This window comes from Chiloscyllium punctatum, chromosome 1, assembly GCF_047496795.1.
Source record: "Chiloscyllium punctatum isolate Juve2018m chromosome 1, sChiPun1.3, whole genome shotgun sequence".
In the NCBI taxonomy this organism is placed as follows: Eukaryota; Metazoa; Chordata; class Chondrichthyes; order Orectolobiformes; family Hemiscylliidae; genus Chiloscyllium; species Chiloscyllium punctatum.
This window is the reverse complement of record NC_092739.1, coordinates 156618642-156640564: the sequence shown is the minus strand read 5'-3', so window position 1 is coordinate 156640564 and position 21923 is coordinate 156618642. Positions and strand designations below refer to the sequence as shown.

At 41.9% G+C, this 21923-nt stretch overlaps 1 protein-coding gene across 2 annotated transcripts in view; it reads right to left on the bottom strand.

Annotated features, from left to right (window-relative positions):
- The window catches only part of LOC140481344 (dedicator of cytokinesis protein 2-like), a 1260160-nt gene that overhangs the window by 1096572 nt on the left and 141665 nt on the right, over positions 1 to 21923 (bottom strand). For both annotated transcript variants that reach the window (XM_072577382.1, XM_072577391.1), the window contains exons 6-8: positions 7381 to 7529; positions 5916 to 6051; positions 712 to 866 (exon numbers count right to left, since the gene is read on the bottom strand). In XM_072577382.1, coding sequence (XP_072433483.1) covers positions 712 to 866; positions 5916 to 6051; positions 7381 to 7529 — 440 coding nt within the window. The remainder of the gene's footprint in view (positions 1 to 711; positions 867 to 5915; positions 6052 to 7380; positions 7530 to 21923) is intronic.

Sequence of the window (21923 nt, the reverse complement as noted above, 5' to 3'; positions counted from 1 at the left end):
ACCAAAACGGCATTCTCCAGGTATGATCTTACCAACCCCTTTTCAGCTACAATAAGATAACTCTGCTCCTGTACTCAAAACCCCTTGCAATAAATACAAATAAATCATCTGCATTCCTAACTACTTGCTATATGTAAATTTCAGTAACTGGCACACAAGGACACCAGGTCCTCTTGTATATCAACATTTTCTCATCTATAATCACTGAACTAACACACTGCCATTCTCTTGTTCCTACCAAAGTGGATAATGATCATGGATTTAGCAGAGTTTGATTGCTACCATTAATCAGTGAGTCCTACGTTGTTACACGATCCAGCTACCAAGACGGTAGAAAGTCAATCACTCTCTTATTATCTGGTAATTCCTTAGTTCTTATGAAAAGCATCCAACTTCATTAAAAGTCTCTGCTGTCATGCAGAAGCTAGAACGAACACACACACACACACACACACACACACACACACACAAAAAGGTTCAAGAACAGCTTCTTCCCTATCAGATTAGCATTTGCTCTGCCTGAGCTACTAGGTGAGGCCATATTATGGTGAGTAAATAGGAAGAGATAGGGACTTCTCCTCATCATGGTTTTGGAAAAGGTTTTAGTTTGCTGTGGTTCAGCTCCATCTCCCACTCCATGTAAGTGGACACTATACCTTCCCAGAGGGCGGTCAATCGACCGATCATTCAAAGAAAATTGACAGCCCTCACCTGATTATCCTCTGCTCGTGAGGGTCATAGAGAGACATGAAGAGCTCAGCTTCCTCTCCGATTTTACAGACAAAATTGCGGACCCAGATGAACAGAGCGTTGGTGGGTGAGGAGGTTAAACGAGAAAACCGGTTGTATTCACTCTGGTTCTGAAACTGCCAAAAGGATAGAAATGTCACTGTCAACATCAACATCAGACTACTGCTCCCACCCCTTTGCAAACTAACAAGCAAAATTAGATGTACATTATTTTCACAAGCAATTCTCAGCAGTTCAAAAATCAAACTATTCAAGTGATGCATTGACACAGTGAGTTAAAATGCCCATTCCTTGTAATTGACTCATTTTCTTCATAATAGACTCATTTTCAGCTGTGACAAGTTGCAGTTTTAAAGCAGACTAAATGAATGCCTGATGAAAACCGAACAAACTGCGGATGCTGTAAATCAGAAACAAAAACAACAAATTTCAGTTCTGAGGAAGGGTCACTACATCCAAAATGTTAACTCTGATTGCTCTTCACAGATGCTGAGTTTTTCCAGCAACTTCTGTTTTTGTGTATGGGTGTGTAAATTAATGCCTGTTTGCGGGGCTCAGTGACACCTTCACTTTCTGTGATATACTAGTAAGTTTGTGCTGATGGAGGCTTGCGGATGGGGAAGGGGTATGACTTTTCAAAGCAGATGCAATTTTGCTGGTGCGATTTATGACTGAATTGTTAATTGGATCCAGAATAACACCACCACCACTACAATAACTCTGACTTCCTACAGAAGATGGGGTCAGCACTGGATTCTTATATTGGGAGCCAAAAATTTTCAGAACAGCAAAATATTGAAGTAGCGTTTTCACTAAGCACCTCTGTAACAATTTCAAGTTCTCTCCAACGAGTTCTTGTTCCTTTTGCAGCACCTTCTATAGAACGTTCTGTTCCGGTACTTCATTCCAGAACAAACCTCCTTCATCCTTATGGTCTTATGGTCCTTGTCAGATTTCCCTCTTCTGATTATCCTTTACCTAATTCACATCAGTCATGATTTTTCAAAGCTAAATTATCTTTAAAACAGGGGTCTGATGGTCATGAAAAGCATTGTATACATGCAATTTTTAAAATATGATTTGTTTTTTTTCCACAGACCCGTTCTTTTTATTTAACATGCACGTGTATCAAAGATACATCACCAAACCAATTGTCAAAGCATGTTGATTTTGACTGCTGGTAATAATCATTACCACCGAGTCAGAAGTGTTACTCGGGGACTTAAACCACTAACCTAAGCAAACATTATAGTCTAATTTGAGGGAATGTTACATTGTCGCAGCTTCTGATGAACAATGATTCAGGTCAGACACTGTGTAAAGGGACACATGGCAAAACTCAAGGAACACAAGTGTAGATTTTCTAATTTCTTTGGTAAACATTTGTTCATTAACATCTGTAATAACATATTAACTTTATTTATTGCAATGCTTTGATTAAAGATTGCCTGTTGTACTGATGCTAATAAACAAGTGACTACCATTTCAGAATTTTTTAAAATTCAGTCATGGGATGTGGACATCGCTGACTGGGCTGGTATTTATTGCCTGTCCCTAGTTGCCCTTGAGAAGGTGGTGGTGAGCAGCCTTCTTGAACCGCTGCAGTAGGTTGACTCACAATGCTATTAGAGTCAAAAGTGTGGTGCTGGAAAAGCACAGCGGGTCAGGCCGCATCCGAGGAGCAGGAAAATCAAAGTTTCGGACATAAGCCCTTCATCAGGAACGAGGCTTGTGGGCCGGAGGGCTCACTTTCTACCACAATGCCATTGGGGACGGAATTCCAGGATTTTGACCCAGCCACAGCAAAGAAAGAGTGATATATTTCCAAGTCAGAATGGTGAGTGGCCTGGAGGCGGTGATATTCCTGTTTGTCTGCTGCCCTTTGTCCTTTTAGATGGGAAGTGATTGTGGGTTTGGCAGATGCTGACAAAGGAGTCTGGGTGAGTTACTGCACGGCATCATGTACACGCTGCTGAGTTTTTTTTATTCATTCAAGGGTGAGAGCACTACTGGCTAGGCCAGCATTTATTACCCATCTCTAATTGCCCAAAGGACAGTTAAGAGTCATTTAGGAGTCACATGTAGGCCTAAAGGGCATTAGTGAACCAAATAAGGGTGGGAGGCATTTTCCTGATAATCAGCAATTCGTTATCACTAGACTCCTAATTCCAGATTTTTATTGATTTCAAATTTCAACATTTGCCATGGGAGGATTAATACCCAAGTCTTCAGAACATTGCCTGGGTCTCTGGATTAACAGTCCAGCGATAATACCACCCGGATGTTAACTCCCTTCACGTCTTGCTACTGAACATCAGGGGTGGCTTTACTGAATGTGATGCCAATTAGGTGGGCTGCTTTGTCCTGCATGGTGTCAAGCTTCATAACTGTTGGAACTGCACCCGTCCAGGCAAGCGGGGGTATTCCATCATACTCCAGACGTCTGCCTTGTAGGTGGTGGAAAGGCTTTGGCGAGTCTAGAGACAAGTTACTCACTGTAGTGTTCCTAGCTCTGACTTGCTCTTGTAGCTACTGTACTTACTTAGAGTCCGCTTGAGTTTTTTTCTGTCAATGGTAACCCCAAGTATGTCAATAGTGGGGGCTTCATTGCTAAAGGGATGGAGTTTAAAAGCAGACAGGTCATGCTGCAGTTGTACAAGGTGCTGATTGGGCCACACTTGGATTACTGTGTGCTGTTTTGATCTCAATACTTGAGAAAAGATGTACCGGCACTGGAGAGGGTGCAGGGGGGGTGCATAATCTGCATATAAAATAATATGCAGAATCAATCCAGAGTTGAGGGGGTTAGTTTATGAGGTGAGACTGAGTAGACTGGGATTATATTCCTTGGAATTTAGAAGAATGAGGGTGGATCTTATGGAAACATATAAAATTATGAAGGGAATAGATAAGATAGAAGTAGAGAGGATGTTTCCACTGGCGGGTGGAACTAGGACAAGTGGACATAGCCTCAAAATAAGGGGGAGCAGATTTAGAACTGAATTAAGAAGGAATTTCTTCACTTAGGGGGTTGTGAACCTGTGGAATTCCCTGCCCAGTGAAGTGGTTGAGTCTTCCTCATTGAATGCTTTTAAAGCTAAGATAATCTTTTGAACAGTTGAGGAATTAATGGTGATGACGAGAGGGTGGGTAAATGGAGCTGAGGCCACAAAAAGATCAGCCATGATCTTATTGAATGGTGGAGTGGGCTTGAAGGGCCACATGGCTGACTCCTCCTCCTAGCTCTTATATTCAGCGAAAGGCCATTGAATGTGAAGGAGCAGTGGTTAGGTTGTGTGGCACGAACGTTACTTGTTACTTGTGCATTACATGCTTTGGGACATCTCTTGGTTGGTAAATGCAGGCACTTCCTTCAATTTTTCCTGACCACAAAACAAATAATCACTTGAAAATTTCCACTCCAGAACTTTGCTTGTCACAGTAGCTATCAAATCAAATGTAAGAAATACTCAGAAGGTTTTCAACGGTGTTGATGATCCTTCAAGAAAGAACCATCTACATTTTTAAAGGTTACTGGATATTTAATCAAAAACAGACTGCTTCACACATCCAGCTACACTTTTGTAAAAGGTCCATTTGACATGAACCCAACTTCCCAATTCTACTGATGACAGATTGTTCTCCCAGTTCAAATACATTCTGATGAGCTGTACTTCAACAGTGGCAAGCTCCCATGTTAAATTGATAACATCAGTTGCACATCTATGTAGACTTTCAAAGACTGATTATCGATGAAAACATTGCATACACCCTAACTACAATCTTCCAATTTCCACAATTAGGGAACCATTCCCTTCAATTGACAATGTTGTGCATTACTCCGTTAATAAGGAAAGAAGGAGAAAAACCAGGGACATATAGCCCAATTAGCCTAATACCTGTTTTGCAGAATTAACAGGAATCCATATGTAAGGATATAACTAAACAACTTGAAAATTTTCCATGACAGCCAGTATTAATTTGAAAAGGGGAGGTTACATGCCTGACAAATCATTGAAGAGAAAACAGAGTTCACCTTTCGAGTCCAGTGACCTTTTCCATTCGGAAGCAAGGTAACTGTACTCTGTTTTTTGTCCGCAGATGCTGCCAAACCTACTTAGTGTCTCCAGCAATTTCTGTTACTTTTTGTTTCAGATTTGCAGTTTCTCTCATTGAGTCTTGTTTTGAAGACATCCTAACATAACGGTCAGGAGAATGTCTTTGGATATTAGTTGCATGGACTTCCAGAGGCATTTGATGAAAGACCACTGACCAAAGTGGATGCCCATGGCATTGAAAACAAATTATTAACCTAGCTAGGTAATTGTTTGAATGGCAGAAGACAGTGATTAGGGATAATGGGCATGTACTCTAAAGGCAGGGTGTGCCAAGAGGACCTGGATTAGGACCTTAACAATTCACTATTTTTGTCAATAACTCAAACAATAGAATGGAAAGCCAGAGGGGTAGAGGGAAACCATTTCTGTCTAAATCCAGAGCAAGCCCTTTCAGAAGTAAAGTTTGGAAACATAGACCATATTGAAGGTTTGATGCTCTTTTTTGAGCAAGAGAAAAATTATGCTAGATCTACTCTTCATTTTAACACTGAGGTTGAAGATTCTTATGCATCAACAGTATGAAGAGATATGAGTAAAGATGGACAGATCACAGAATTGTTACCATCCAGAAGGAGGACATTCGGCCCACCTTGTTGGTACCAGCTCTGCAAACCTCATGCAAATCTCCTGCTTTCTCCCCATATCCTTGCACACAATTTCTACCCAAATAATCAGCCAAAGCTTTCTTAAATGTTGCCATTGAACCTGCCACCATCCCATTTTCAGGCAGTGCATTCCATACCCTAACTACTCACTGAGTGAAAGCTTTGTCACCTCACATTCACTATTTCTGCAATCCTTTTGCAAAGAGTTAGGTTATAGAATTGAATGGCAGAACAAGCTGGAGGATTGAAATGATTGATTATGGTTACTGTGATATAAATCTTCTGGAAATGAGTTGGCATTGGTGGAGGGCGAAAACAGTTAATGTTTCAGGTTCATGGCCTCCAACTGGTGCCATTGTTTAAGGAGTGCAGTCACAAACAATACACTAGTTGCCAAGTGGATCCTACTCACAATGCACTCCAGGAATGATAAATCTCTTACCGTTTCTTCCCTCATCAATTCTGTGATGTGATGAGTAGCCTTCTTGTGCGCTCGGAATAAGCTGATGACACTTGTCTGATCCGGATCAAGAATGTTTCCATTCTCATCTCTAACAACAAGATCCAATTCCAGCATCCTGAAACAGAACGAGATGATGGGCTGGGAAACAGTCTCATCAAAGGTACGGATGTTAATTCAATAAGAGTGGACTTGTTTTGTTCTTGGCTTTTGTGGCAAGAGATGATCACTTGAAGCATATAAACTTGGAGCACATAGACAAACCATTATTCATTTCTCACTTTGGTGAGGTTTACCTCAAATTAGTATTAATCAGTTCTGAACCATGCCCAGCTTTGTGAGACTCCATGTTATCGAGGAAAGACCACTCAAGATCAGGTTGAATTTTCAGGTGGAACTGACCAAAATTTCAACTAGCTTTTTTTTTGTCATCATCATCTGGGAATCTGACATGGTAAATGCTGACTCTTTGTGGAAACAACTGAATTTCTATTCCATTTATTTAATATTCATTTGTACTTACTGGCAATGGAAGCACATTGAGTATAGAATAGGTTTTTAATACATTTCCCTCACTCAGATCCTCCCATCCCCAGCTTCCCCAGTCCAAGCCATTACCAATATTTGGGAATTCTAAGGATAAAATCTTATCATAAAGCAGATAAGTTTAAATTCAGAGCCAGGTCATTCAGGAGAGAAGCTGCTATCTTGACATAAATGAAGGGCAGAACTCTCAGAAAAAGCAATACAGTCCAAGCTCAAGTCATCATTTAAAATCTGAAAGAAATGGAGACACACTCAGCAAAGATATAAAATCATATGAAGCCAAGGTAGGTAGATGGAATTGCAAAACAAGTGAGCAACGATCTGACCAAATATCAAAATAGGTTTGAACAGCCCACTGTTAATTCTGTAGTGGCTGGTTACAGCCACAGCTAAGTGTCAGGCATCGGTTAGCTCGGTTGGCCGGATAGCTGGTTTGGAATGCACAATGACACCGACAGCACAGCACACCAGCTGAGATCGTCGCAAAGGCCCTTCCTTCTTGACCTTGCCTCTCACTTGAGGTATGGTGACCCTCAGGTTAAACCACCACTAGTCATCTCTCTTGTATGAGAACGTGCCCCAATGGGACGATGGTGACTTTTATGTACTAAGTGCTAACTCCATTGGTATGAGGTTGGAGTCCCTGACCTAAAAGACCTTTGCAAACTAGCTGAATATTAACAACAATCTGACAGATCCATGGTCACCAGACCAGTTATTTATTGCTGCTATTTTAAACAGAATTCATATTCTCGCACTACAATAGTGGAATTATTCAGGATTCTGTGTCATGGTTGGCTCTGGTAACATTAATCACTGAACTCTTAAAGGGAGCTTAATTCACTTCAATGCATCAAAACAGGTTGTAACCGAAAAAACAAAGCGCAAACTTCAAACATACTTGTTGCCAAAGTCTATTTTTGTGGTGACTTCTTGTTTCAGTTCTTTGAGTTCATCCTGTGGCAGTGTTCCTGACAGAAGCTGAGATCTCCTCTCCATCAAGCCACACATCATTGAGGTGACCTGCCGAAACTTGGAAATCTGACCAGTCTGAAATCAGCCCCAAAGAAAAGATACCATTAATGGACATCAAAATAAAACAAAGAATCCTGTATTCTGAACAAATGAAACTAACAAACACAGAAATCGCTTGAGAAACTCAACAACTCTGGCAACCTTCGGGGAGAGAAAACAAAGATAACACTTTGAGTCCTTTATTAATGGACATCAAATTTTCTTCGCCAGCCTTTTACGCATTATTTAATCAAATGTTACCCTTAAATCCATGCAAACAACGTTCCTTTCATCAACCCTGTCAATTACTTCATCAAAGCATGATCTGCCTTATGCAAGTTCATCTTGGCTCTCCTGAAATAACTCTAACGTCTCCAAGTACCGATTAATTGTATGACTCTGTGGATAAGGAGACTTTATACCATTATCAGAATAGACGAGTTGCAGATCAGTTCTAACATTCCTGTCACAAGAACCTTGGTTTTCCAATGATAACAGTATTGAAACCATGAATATTCTGCTTCTGTGTTCCACTGAAAGTTACAGCATCTTAGAGTCATAGAGCCATACAGTCATACAGCACAGAAACAGACCTTTCAGTCCAACCAGTCCACGCTGACCATAATCCCAAACTGAATTAGTCCCACCTGCCTGCTCCTGGCCCATATCCCGCCAAACCTTTCCTATTCATGTATCCATCCAAATGCCTTTTAAACATTGTAATTGTACCCACATCCACCACTTCCTCAGGAAATTCATTCTACATGCCAACCACCCTCTGTGTAAACAATTTGCCTCTTAACGCCTTTTTAAAATCTCTCTCCTCTCACCTTAAAAATGTACCCCCTAGTCTTGAAAGTCCCCACCCCTGGGAAAAGACAATTCCCATTAATTCTTTCCATACACCTCATTATTTTATAAACTTCTATAAGGTCTCCTCTCAACCAGTGAAAAATGTCCCAGCCTATCCAGCCTTTCTTTTAACTCAAATCTTCCACACCCAGCAACATCCTGGTAAATCTCCTCTGAACCCTCTCCAGCTTGATAATATCCTTCACATAACTGGGTGACCAGAACTGCACACAGTGCTCCAAAAGAAGCCTTGCCAATGTCCTGTGCAACCACAACATGACGTCCCAACTCCCATACTCAAAGGACTGAGCAATGAAGGCAAGTGTGCTAAATACCTTTTAGCCACCCTGTCTATATATGATACAAACTTTAAAGAATTATATACTTGCACCCCAGATCTCTCTGTTCTACAACACTACCCAAGGCCCTACCTTTATTTGTATAACCCTACTCTTGTTTGTTACACCTCATATTTATCCTGCCTGAACTCCATCTGCCATTTTGCAGCCCATCGACCCAATTGATCAAGATCCCTTTGTAATGTTAGATAACCTTCTTCACTAGGACAAAGTGCCAACTTCATTCCTGATGAAGGGCTTATGACCGAAATGTCAACTCTCCTGCTCCTTGAATGCTGCCTGACTGGCTATGCTTTCCCAGCACCACACTCTTCAACTATAACCTTCTTCATCGTCTATTATGCCATCAATTTTGGTGTTATCTATGCCTTCTATATTCTCATCCAAATCATTTATACAAATGACAAACAAATGAGGACCCAGAACCGATCCCTGTGGACCACCGCAGGTCACAAGCCTCCAGTCCGACAAACAACCCTCCACCATCATTCTGTCCCCTGCTGTTAAGCCAATTATGTATCCAATTGGCGAGCTCACCCTGAAACCCATGAGACCTAACTTTACTAATTAGTCTTCAATGCAGAACCTTGTCAAAGGCTTTACTGAAATCCAAATAAACAGTTTCTACCACTCTGCCATCATCAACCTTTTTGGTAACTTCCTCAAAAAACTCATCAAGTTTGTGAGTCACAGCTTTCCTTGCACAAACCCAAGCTGACTTCTAGAAGATGTCTTGTGCAGAATATTATGAAAACCCAGAAGGTATTCTCAGGGTTTCTGTTCTCCTTCAGAGGATGTACTGTTAAGTCACTCAGACTGCACTCCAACACCAATCAGTGAATTGAAAAAATTTCCATTATCACACTGTTGGTGTCACCGGAAAGGTTTATGAAAACGCTACACATATGGAATATCCACTACTTTTTCTGGACACTGGCCCTGAAAAGCTCATTTTATGTTTGCAGAATCTCAAATTTCTTAATGCCAAAAACATCCAGATACATTTGGACTGATTTTGTTTTAAAGTTTGTGATTTAAGTCATATTAAATGCTGGAGCAGGCTCGAGGGGCAAAATTGTCTACTCCTGCTGCTGGTTCTTGTGTTCGAGGATCAATTGGCGATAGATGATGACTGCTGAGCTTGCCAACAGCTCATACATCCCAAGATCAAAGAGCAGCTTTCACCTTAAACCCTCCCCCCCAATCAAAATAATTATTTTTGCTAACTGGACATTGAAATTAACAGTGAAGGATGATTCCTGCTTTTAATTTCCTGAGGTTATGTGAGAATACATCCATATGATTGTGCACTCTGTTCATCACGTCACTGATGCTGGATGCTTGGAGATTCCCCTGACTTGGTGTCAGATCTACACTATTGTTGAAGTGGGGAATTCACACCAATGAGATCATAGTTGTACATCCATGAGATCAGCAGCAAGTAGTCTCACTTCGCAACTGACTATAAGATCAAAATCCATTAAACAGTCCAATAAGACACACCATCACTTAATTTAATGACAGTAGCAGCACACGAGATTGGTTTCATTTAAATATTTTTATCTATAAAAATGAATTAGAAATGCAGATCAAATTGCATTAGTGTCATCTCATGGAAAAGAAGTCAGAATTGCAAATTACCTCAAAAAATTCTCAGATTGACTGCAAGGCAAAAGTTATAATTAAGCTCTTAGCACTAATTAAGCTGGTATTCATGTCTCAGTATGTCATTCTGCTGTAATCAGTTAATACAGAACAGGGCAGCTGCAGTCTCTGAAACACTTCTCTCTGCTAATTCTCACATTACATTTTTAATTGGCCTTTTTGTAAAGGAGCACTTGAGGGGCTGTGAATCTCATTACTTTTTTTTAAAAAGACAGGCTGGCATCATGTTGACGCTTCAGAAAGTGTGCACAACAAAGGAAGTGATGATGTTAAATGATTAAATCTCAGTGGCCTTGAACAGCTCATTGTTGGTGAATTACTATTGCCTGCCTTTATTGGCCGTGTCACAGTCTCTAATGTCAGCTGTGGATGGCCTGCTGAAGGTGACAGATCTCAACACCCCTCCCAACCTCATTTGGAATGGAACTTCATCAATCCTTGTTTAAATTGGAAACCTTGCCTTCCTATTTTCCAACCACCTAATTCACTGGCTATTTTACATTGCTTACTGAAGGATTATTAACCAAGTTAACAATGATATCATGCCTCTTCCTTTGGGACAGTACAGCTTAACATCAATCACGCCGAGAGACTGAAAGGGATGGGATAATTTTCTCCTAATGGAGAAAGTTGAGTGGAGAGTTAATAAACAACACGTATGTTCTTTTAATCACTTTATTTAAGGGCGGATGGCCCACAAGCATCTTAAATTTCTTTACCACTTAACATCAGTGATTTAGATTGGGGGTGCATGGTGGTTAGCACTGCAGCCTCATATCACCAGGGACCTGGGTTTGATTCCACCTTCAGATGACTGTCTGTGTGGAGTTTGCACATTCTCCCACAGTCCAAAGATGTGCAGGTCAGGTGGATTGGCTGTGCTAAATTGCCCCCCATAATGTTCAGGGATGCGCAAGCTGGGTGGATTAGCCACGGGATATACAGTAATAAAGTGTTAGGGTAGGGGGGTGTGCCTGTGCGGAACGCTCTTCGGAGAGTCGGTGTGGACTGAAAAGGGATACTGGGATACTGTGACATAAGGGGAGTGAGGGCACATGAGCTAAATTCCTGAAGAAAGTGAATAGTGAAGCAGACTACAGACAGGTAAACATCTGTCAGACAGAGCGTAATGTGGAAAAATGTGATGTTGTACAGTTTGGCTGGAGGAGTGATATGGGCAGCGTATCACTTGAATAGTGAATGAGTGTGAAACTCTGAGCTGTAGAGGGAGTTGTGTGGACGAATCACAAACAGTTCCAGGTGCAGCACAAATTCAACGGGGCTAATGGATGATCTCCTTTTTTGTTCTGGGCGGGGCTGAACATAAAAATAAAGACATTAGGTTTCAGTTATGCAGGGCATTAGCAAGAGCACATCCTGGATGGGCAGCACAATGCTGGCTTCCTAATTTAGGGAGGAACGTAAATGCGTTGGAGGTGGTCAGAGGTGGTTTACTAGGTTGATACCCAGAATGAGTAGGTTGTCTTAGGGTGGTTCAAATAGATGGTGTTTGTTTTGACTGGAATTTAGAAGAGTGAATGGCAATTTGAAGTGTATAAGATCCTGAATGGTCTTAACAAGAGCAGGGTAGATGTGAATTAGAAGGCAGTTTTTCTCTCAGATAGTTGCACAAGTTTGGAAAACGTTGCCTGAGAGGGTATTGAAGGTAAGGTCATTGGAACATAAGATATAAGAGCAGAATTGCTCCACCATTTGATCATGGCCGATACGTTTCTCACCTACATTCTCTATTCTCCTCTGGGTAACCTTTCAAGAACCTATCTTCAAATATTTTCAAGGTAGGGATAGATAGATTTTTGACAGGCGAGGGATTCAAAAGTTCGGGGGGGGGGGGGGGGGGTGGGGGAAGATAGAAATGTTGCATTCCATACACAAACAGATCAGCCATGATCATACTGAATGATGCAGAACTGCTGAATGACTCATTCCTGCTTATAATTCACATGTGTACATGCTAGACATGTACAAAGCCTTGAGGGTTTTTGATAGAGTACCAATAAACAAGGAGAAATCAGTAGGATGGATAGAAAGCAGAGGACATGAGTTTAAAGTAATTAGACAAAGGGCCAGAGGGAAGCTGAGTAAATGTTCTTTTATTTATGTACAAAGTTATTATGATCCAGAATGTACCACCTGCACAGTATATTCTGCACTAATCTTTCAGAGGAAATCGAATAAAATACTTGATGGGGAGAAAATTGCCAGGTTATGGGAAAAGAGCAGGGGATTAATATAGTCCGAGCCCTTCATCGGAATTGGGGAAATAGAATCAGGAGCAGACCATTTGGCCCCTCGACTTTGCACTGCTATTCAATTAGATAATGGGTGACTTGCAACCTCAATGCCAATTTCCTGCACTGTCCCCATGTCTTTTTTTGTTTAGAAGTCTATTGATGACTTTGAAAAGAGCCAGCACAGTCATGACAGCTTGAGTGATCTCCTTCTGTGTTGCCTCTTCTCTTGATCAGATGGATAAGGGAGAGTATTTTTATTCAGTCCTGGAATGGGGACATAATGCTGAGTCACTCTTGGGAATTTCCATTTGATATGGGTAGACCATAATGACACTAGCGAGGGAATTGTACCATTTTGATCCACTGAAGGGACAGCGATATATTTCCACATCTGGAGGCTCATTGAAGATGTTACCTAGTATGGTGACAAAGCATCTGAAAATGAACCTTCCAGCTCAGAGAGCAAACCTACATCCAGAACCTCAACCTGAGCTAAAAATCTTCTCAAAGCTCGTTGATATATTTCCAAGTTGGGTTGGTGAGTGGCTTGAAGGCGAACTTGCAAATGATAGTGTTCCCATGTAGCTGCTGCCCTTGTCCTTCTAGATGGATGTGGACGATGGTTTGGAAGATGCTGACTAAGGAGCTTTGATAAATTTTTGCAGTGCATCTTGTGGATAACACACACTGCTGCTACTGAGTGTAGGTGGTAGAGGCAGTGAATGCCTGTGGATGTGGTGTGAAACTAGTGGGTCACTTTGTTCTGGATGCTGTCCAGTTTCTTTGTTGTTGGAGATGCACTCATCCAGGCCAACACTGTCTGAGAAATCTGCCCTTCATATAAATGTAGTTCAGATTGCTCCTTTAACAAGAACTCCCTCAAATAAAAATATCAAACTTGTCAAAAATGATCTTCCTTTTAATTTTGACAGCTTTGATTTTAAGTTGCTTTTCTGCCACTTCAGAACCTCAGCCTTTGTTACATTAATCTTATATATTTGCAAACTCACAAAAGGTAGGGAACTAGGTAAAAGTGAGGACTGCAGATGCTGGAGATCAGAGTCTAGATTAGAGTGATGCTGGAAAAGCACAGCAGGTCAGGAATTCTCCATCAAACTTGGAATTGGCCATCAAACTTTGTGAGCTTTGTATTCACAAGTTGCAAATTGATAGAATTGGATTTGGGGCCAGTGCAGTGAACAGCTACAAAGGTCACCATCACAGTAACTCAATACAGTCTTGATTTAGTCCAAATTACAAAACGGCTATTCACCTCAAATTGAGATTCAGATGCTCAAATGTGGGAAATACAGGTGTCCCCAAAATTAAGGATAAGACCCAGTGCCATTGTAGATTAAACAATACTTTCTTCTTCTGTATGTGGTCACTATTGTAATCCATCAGTATTTTGCAGTGATCATAAACTATTAATATGCTCAACCAGCCAGAGACTATGTGCCAAGACTATAAGTAGTCATTCTGTTTTGATTGAATTCTGTACAGCTAGATCTGTGTGCATATGAATCAAGGTTAGATTTATTTATTGTCATGTGTATTATAAATACAGTGAAAAGTGTTTTTAGTGTCGCTGCTGTCCAGCACCATCTTGAAGCACCAATAGGCAGAATATAAAGTCAAAAAATTAAGCAGAAAGGTTCATCTTCACACTTCCTTCTTGTTGAGGTTACAACAATCATTGGCTTCGTCGGCACTCTGTGGGTTTCTCCAACACGCTGTGGATCTGGGGCTAACCTCCACTGCCATACACCTTGCACCAGGCCTACCAACACTGCCAACATTGCCATGGCTGACTTGCTGCTGCCTCCACAAGTCCAGTGCCAGGCTCCTATCACCACTACCACCGCCTACATCACCAAAGCCATCTTCCTCCACTGGGCTCCATTGACGCCATCTTGAAGACTGTTTTCCTCACAACCGTTAAGTTACAAACGTAGATTTTATTTCACCGTTGACATTTACCTTTAGATGAGAATCAGTCTGATCATTGTGGCACAGACAATCTCACACAGGGCAGCCCACCCCTTAAATGCATTATCTTGACTGGCATGACACCTCTTGTTAAAGTTCACTTGAGAATGTAACTTTTAAATGTTCTGCAATTTACATATGAAAGAACTGAAACCAACGTGCCCATTCTAAAAGATGAGAGACTTAACAAACAACCCAGGTCTTTTTCAAAATATAACTTCAGTTACATCACACTGTAAACATTTGTTATAAATTTTGTGTCTTATGATCTTATCCACAACCACCTGATGAAGTAGCAGTGCTCCAAAAGCTAGTGCTTCCAAATAAATCTGTTGGACTATAACCTGGTGTTAGGTGTACAAAATTAAAAATCACACAAGTCCAACAAAGACATCCCTGATCATGACATTTCGCCTCACATACCGACCTGATCTGTATTATTTTCACCTAAAATAGCAACAAATTGCCTCTCCATAGGTAAAGAATCTGCAGAGTGGAAAAGCTAAAGTCACTGGACTGTTAATCCAGAACTTCAGGCTGATGCTCAGGCACATGGTTCGAAAAACTTGAATTCAGTAAAATCTGAAATGACAACCTAGCCACAGTGACTTGTTGGGGAAACCACCCCCTGCCCCGAGTTCATGAATGCCCTTTCAGAAGGGAACCATTGTTACTTGGTCTGGCCTACATGTAACCCCAGATCCACTGGGGTTGTCTCTTAACCAGCCTCTAAGCCATTACAAATATTGGCCCATGAACAAATAAGTTTTTTAAAAAATGCAGCAAACAATACATTGAAATGAAAATAACAGTTGCTTAAGCTGAACTTGTTCCTGTTTAAACTAAAAATTGATCATTGTTGCAATCTGGATACACCATTCTTATTTTCAAATCTTGCAACCTCCAAAAAAATTCCAGTATCCCTGAGCTCCTCCAGTCACTTGCTCTTCCTTGATTGTCGTTGTTCTATCATTGATGGCCATACCTTCAGGTGCTTAGGGCCTAAGTTCTGGAATTCTCTCCCTGAACCCCCTCCAGCTCTTTATCTCTGTCTTCACTTTCAAAATGCTCATTAAAATCTATCTATCTTTGTTTAAACTTTTGTTGCAATGAGCTGCTTCGGTGGCCCGGTGCCAAATTTTGTTCCATTATACCTCTGTGAATGGGGCATATTACTAAGTTGAGGTGTTATATCAATGAGACTTGGTGATCAGCCAGTTGCTGTATAAACAATGGACTTGGAAAGTGCTGTAAAATGAACTAGATTTTGGAAACAGATTCTAAATTTTAAAAATCCTGAACTGAAACATTTATTTCAGTTTATTAGTTAACACAGAGCATTTCTTCCAAGTATTTAGTATACACACATTGCCAAAATTAAAGGTTTTTGAAGGGATGGTGTGGTGGCTCAGTGGCTAGCACTGCTGCCTCACAGTGTGTCAGGGACCTGGGTTCAATTCCAGCATGGGGTGAATATGTGGAGTTTGCATATTCTCCCTGTGTTGAGAGTGTGGCACTAGAAAAGCACAGCAGATCTGGCAGCTTCCGATGAGCAGGAGAATCAATGTTTTGGGCATAGCCTGATAAAGGGCCTATGCTTGAAACTTTGATTCTCCTGCTCCTCAGTTGCTGCCTGACCTGCTGTTGCTTTTTAGCACCACTTTTTCAGCACCACATTTTCAGCTCTGACCACCAGCATCTGCAGTCCTCACTTTCTCCTATGTTCTCCCTGTGTCTGTGTGGGTTTCCTCCCTCAGTCCAAAGCTGTGCAGGTTAGGTGGATTGGCCGTGCTAATTTACCCCATATTGTCCAGGGATGTGCAGGTAGGTAGATTAGTCATGGGAAGTTCAGGGTTACAGGGATGAGTTGGATTAAGATGGATGCCTTTTGGAGGGCCGGTGTGAACTCAATGGGCTGAATGGTCCACTTCCACATTGTAGGAATTCTATGATTCTAGATGGACAAGCAAGGTCAAAAATTGCGATTACGTGGTGCCTGTGTCAGAGCCTTAAAAGACATGGGGCTGGAGTTTCCAGATGCTGCAGACCAGAAAGTGGCTTTTACACACTGGTACTTTCCCATTATCTCCAAGGGAATGTCCAAGAAAAGCAAGTGCCCTTCCTGGTTTGCTGACAGGGTCCTGGGAAGCTGTTGGTGAATGAGCAGGGGAAAGGGGGGCAGTACTATATTGTGACCATGACCAAAGGAGGTAACACCATCAAGCCCAGTGAGCTTGGACTGAGACGGCTGCCTGAGGTAGTACAGTGTCCTGGGTAATATGTGCAGGGCAGGAAGAAAGTTAATGATCCACAATGCTTCACAGGTGTAAGTACTAGCATCGTCTCTTTGCTAGCACACACTGACTATTACCAAGGCTCATGGACCACATCTCTTACTATTGCATATATTGCATCCACCAAATGGCTCTCACCAATTTCAGCTTTTCAAACTACTAACCCTTCCTTCCTTGACCACCTGCATTGATGTGATAGTTAAGAAGGCACAACAATGCCTCTTCTTCCTCAGGTGGCTGAGAAAATTCGGCATGTCCAGAAGGACCCTCACCAACCTTTACAGATGCACAATGGAAAGTATTCTATCTGGGCACATAACAGCCTGGTAAGGAGAAATAAAATAGTTGCTACCTGCAGTAGTGATGGGGTAGCAGCTGAAATTTTAAAAAGCCAACTTATCAAAGCGAGACCTGATAGTACAAGGTTCTGAGACTTCTGCCCTGTCATGTTTCTGGGTGTAGTTTATATTCACCTTGCTTTGGGTCTGAAGATAGGTATGGATAACAGATTTCCTTCTCTACATGTCATCAGCAAATCAGGCATGTCTTTACCACAAACAGCAATGGATTCCGGGTGATCATGAAACTAGATTCTATTTTAAATATTAAAGGTTTATCAATTAAACCCAACTTTCATTTGCGATGCTGGGATTTGAAACCATGCACCCTGAGCATCAGCTTGGGTCTCAGGATTACTAGTTAGCCCGAAACGTCGATTTTCCTGCTCCTCAGATGCTGCCTGACCTGCTGTGCATTTCCAGCGACACACTTTCAACTCTGATCTCCAGCATCTGCAGTCCTCACTGTCTCCTCTTAGGATTACTAATCCAGTGACAATCCCACTACACCATTGCCTCCTCTGACCATGCAGGTAAAAAGCTGTGCCCTGAGTTGTTGTGGTAGTGAGGCCAGGGTGGGGTAATTGGATGCGGATCTTCATTGCTATTGATAAAGAGGTATCAAAGATTTAGCCAAGGCCCAATAGAATAATACACTGGAATTAGATTCATCAAGAGGGCAACAATGCTTAAGGGTGACGCTCTTGGGTTTTGAAGGCCCGTGATTTATTATGGCATAAAATGAGGCTGTTCCAAGGAGATCGCAGTTGACACAGCTAGATATGAAACACACACCAACTATGATGTCTCAGTAACATTCATATTCAGACTGCTCTTGCTTTGGCTGGATAATACCAGCCATCCACATTGGAAAAATAATTCATTCTGTGAGGTGCATTGAGGTATTTTGCAATGATGTAAGAGAATGAATGAATTCATCGACTTTATTTTTCTTTAAGGACAATGGAAAGAGAGATAATGGAAGCCTTGGAGCTAATACAGAGAAACAGGGAAGAAACAGCTTTTGAATATTAAAGCTATCGTGAAGAAGTAACAAAATGGGCTGACACAGACCTAATACAAGCCAGCTAGTGAGATGCATTTAGTGCCCATTCCTAATTGCCTATGAGGTGGTTGCGGTGAGTACTTTCTTGGACCACTGCAGTCCAAGTGGTGTGCATATTCCCATTGAGCTGTTTCAAATGTAGTTCCAGGTTTAGGAAGTGGGTTTTGAAACTATGACCCAGTGGCAGTGAAGGAGCAATGTCAGAAGTCACATGACACCATGCTATAGTCCAGCAGGTTTATTTGAAACCACAAGGTTTCAGAGCACTGCTCCTTCGACAAGCAAGGGAAGTGCACAAGCACAGAATTTGTACACAGAGAGATAATGGAAAGTAATGGCATATAAACACTGTGCCTGTGCCTTCGTCTCCACTTCACCTGATGAAGGAGCAGCGTTCTGAAAGCTTGTGATTTCAAATAAACCTGTTGGACTAAACCTACTGTCATGAGATTTCTGACTTAGTCCACCCCAGTCCAAGACTAGCACCTCCATATCTGTGAAGTAAGTGATTGGAATGAGGTCAGCCAGGTGGACCTCATAGAGTATGAGTTCCCTGATTGGGAACCTGGTTAACCTGGTCCGATCAGGGTGCCCTAGCTGACCGATATAAACAGGAGTCTCAGGGGATTCTGCTCACTGTGGAGCTAACTCTGTGATAGCTAGGCCAGTGTCATGTACTGTGCACATGTATATGAAGAGTCACTTGCTGACAGGATACTGGCCTTTGTGGAATTATTTCAGAATGGTCATATATTTCTAAGTCTGGATAGTGAGGGGCTTGAAAGCAAACTTGCAGGTTGTGGTATTCCCATGCATTTGCTTCCCATGTCCTTCTGAATAAAAGAGGTGATGCGTTTGGAAGCTACTGCTTTAGGATCCTTGATAAATGTCTACAGTGCATCATGTAGATGATATACACTGCTGGTAGAGAGAGCCAGTGCTTGAGGATGTGGTGCCAAGCAAACTCTATTCTGGATGGTGCTGTTGGAGCTTCACTCATCCAGGCAAGTGAGGAGTATTCAATCATTCTCCTGACTTGTGCCTTGTAGATGGTCGAGAGTCACTGCAGAGTCAGGCATCAATCCTTATGGGAGATCCAGCTCAGACCTGCGCTGGTAACCACGGCATTTACATAACTGAGCTCTCTGCTCTGTAACACTGTGGGTTCATTAGAAATCTCAGGTGAGGTTAATTCCCGTGGTGCAGCACAAGAAGAAATTCCAAGTGTCGATGTTTAGCAGAATCTACCAAGCTGGTTACTGTCAAAAGCATGGAAAGAGACCTTTTGGTCCAAATCGTCCATGCCAAATATCTTAAATAAATCTAGTTCCCTTTGCCAGCAATTTGGCCCATATCCCTCCAAGCCATTCCTATTCATATACCCATCCAGATGCCTTTTAAACATTGTAACTGTACCAGCCTCCACCACTTCCTCTGGCAGCTCATTCCATACACACACCACCCTCTGCATGAACAAGTTGCCCCTTAGGTTCCTTTTAAATCTTTCCTTTTTAAACTTAAACCTATGCCCTCTCGTTTTGGACTCCCCTACTCTGGGCAAAAAGCCCTTGACTATTCATCCTGTCCATGTCCCTCGTGATTTTATAAACCTCTCTAAGGTCACCCCTCAGACTCAGATGCTCCATGGCAATAAACATGACCACTGGAAGTATAACTGTATGTCACAGCATTTCTTGCTGATGTTGGGTGCAATCACCCTCAACCATGCACACTCTCTGGATTTATTGCACATCAAAATAGCTCACACTTCGTTAAGATTTTCACACAGTTTTAACCTAAGGATCCATCGCAGAGCGTGGTGTAAGGTGGATGTGCAGAAAATGTGTTCACTAAGATTTCCCGTGAAAGCAGTATTATTTGGGAGCAGCCCAGTGGTGGCCCAGGGCTTAGCAATGATAGTGACATGATTAATATTTGGCTAGCTTATCCTTTAGTGAATTCAAATGCCACCATCTGCTATGAAAAGTCAGAAACAAAAACAGAAATCACTGACAAACAAAAAAATCAGAACTAGAAGTCACTGAACCCAAAATGTTAACTTTCTCTGCACAGATGCTGCCAGACCTGCTGAGTTGTTTCAGTAATGGCTGCTTTTATTTCTGATTTCTTGCATCCACAGTTCTTTGTTTTGTTTCGTTTCATGTTCTGGAGAGGTGGGTTCGAATCTAACCATAGCGGATGATGGGATGTAAATTCAATAAAGAACAAGCAAGCAAAATATTAACCAGAACAGGAATTACTGGAGAAACTCAGAACTAGAAGGGTCACTGGACCCAAAACGTTACCTTTGCTTTCTGTCCAAAGATGCTGCCAGACCTGCTGAGTTTTTCCCTGGATCATTAACCTGGGGTTCTGGATTACTAGTTCAGTGACATGTGCACCTCTCAATCTTAGAGACCATTCACTCATCTTAAAAACATTACTGTGTCTGTTGCCTTTGTGGCAGGAGGAAATAGTGGCCAAAATTCATAGAAGCCCTACAGTGTGGAAACAGGCAGGCCCTTTGGCAAACCAGTCCATACCGACCTACCAAAGAGTAACCCACCCAGACCCATTCTCCTATCCTGTTATCCTATGTTCACCCCTGACTAATGCGCCTAACCGACACAGCCCTGAACACTATGGGCAATTTTAGCACAGCCAATTCACCTAACCGACACATCTTTGGATTGTGGAGGAACCCAGAGGGAACCTGCGCAAACACAGAGAGAACATGCAAACTCTACACAGACAGTCGTCCAAGGCTGGAATTGAACCTGGGGTCCTCGGTGCTGCAAGGCAGCGCTGCTAACCACCAAGCCACCATGCCGCCCCACTCATGTTTGTGAGAATGCAAGTTCAGTTGCACTTTCCAACCACTCTGATAAATTCTGAACCTTTCAGTCCTATCCGTCAACTGATCTAACCAGTTCTGGCAGCGTTTAAACTGCCTTTTAACAAATCGGATAGCTTGATATCGATCATTTCCAATCCAGTGAGCAAGTCTTGATTTTTTTTTTCTTTGTAAATGTGAACAAACTGAGATACGCTTTACTGGCTGTTTAAAGCGCTCATTGAAGGAATGTGTTGGAAAGTTAGATGGTATTGATCCATGAATTAGAAGAGGGCTTTCTGATTGGTCCTAAAGATTTTTTATGTTTGCAAAATTTCTTACCATTCTGGATTCATATAGAAATATGTTTAGGCTAACTGACCTACTCTGGACTCATTAAGCACTACTAATTATTCATGATTCTTGTTGTCTCATGCATTTCTTGCTAACTTATGTATCGAGCCCCTCATGGGGGCTGGGCGGTTTACACAGCGCCAGGGACCAATTCAATTCCGTCCTCGGGTGACTGTCTATGTGGAGTCTGCATGTTCTCCCTGTGTTTGTGTGCTGTGATGAGGCTGCTCCTTTAACAAGGTTATGCAGTTCTTGTTTTTTTTTTCCCAGAGAGGTCATAAAAAACACAGATCACAAAAAGACTGGGGTGTAGGGTTTTCAGACAAATTTGATAATAGCTAACAGATACTGCCTCAGGCAGAAGGCAAGTATTTTTAAGAAAAACACATGTACAATTCAAGGGGAGTGGCCGGTTCTCCCAGCTC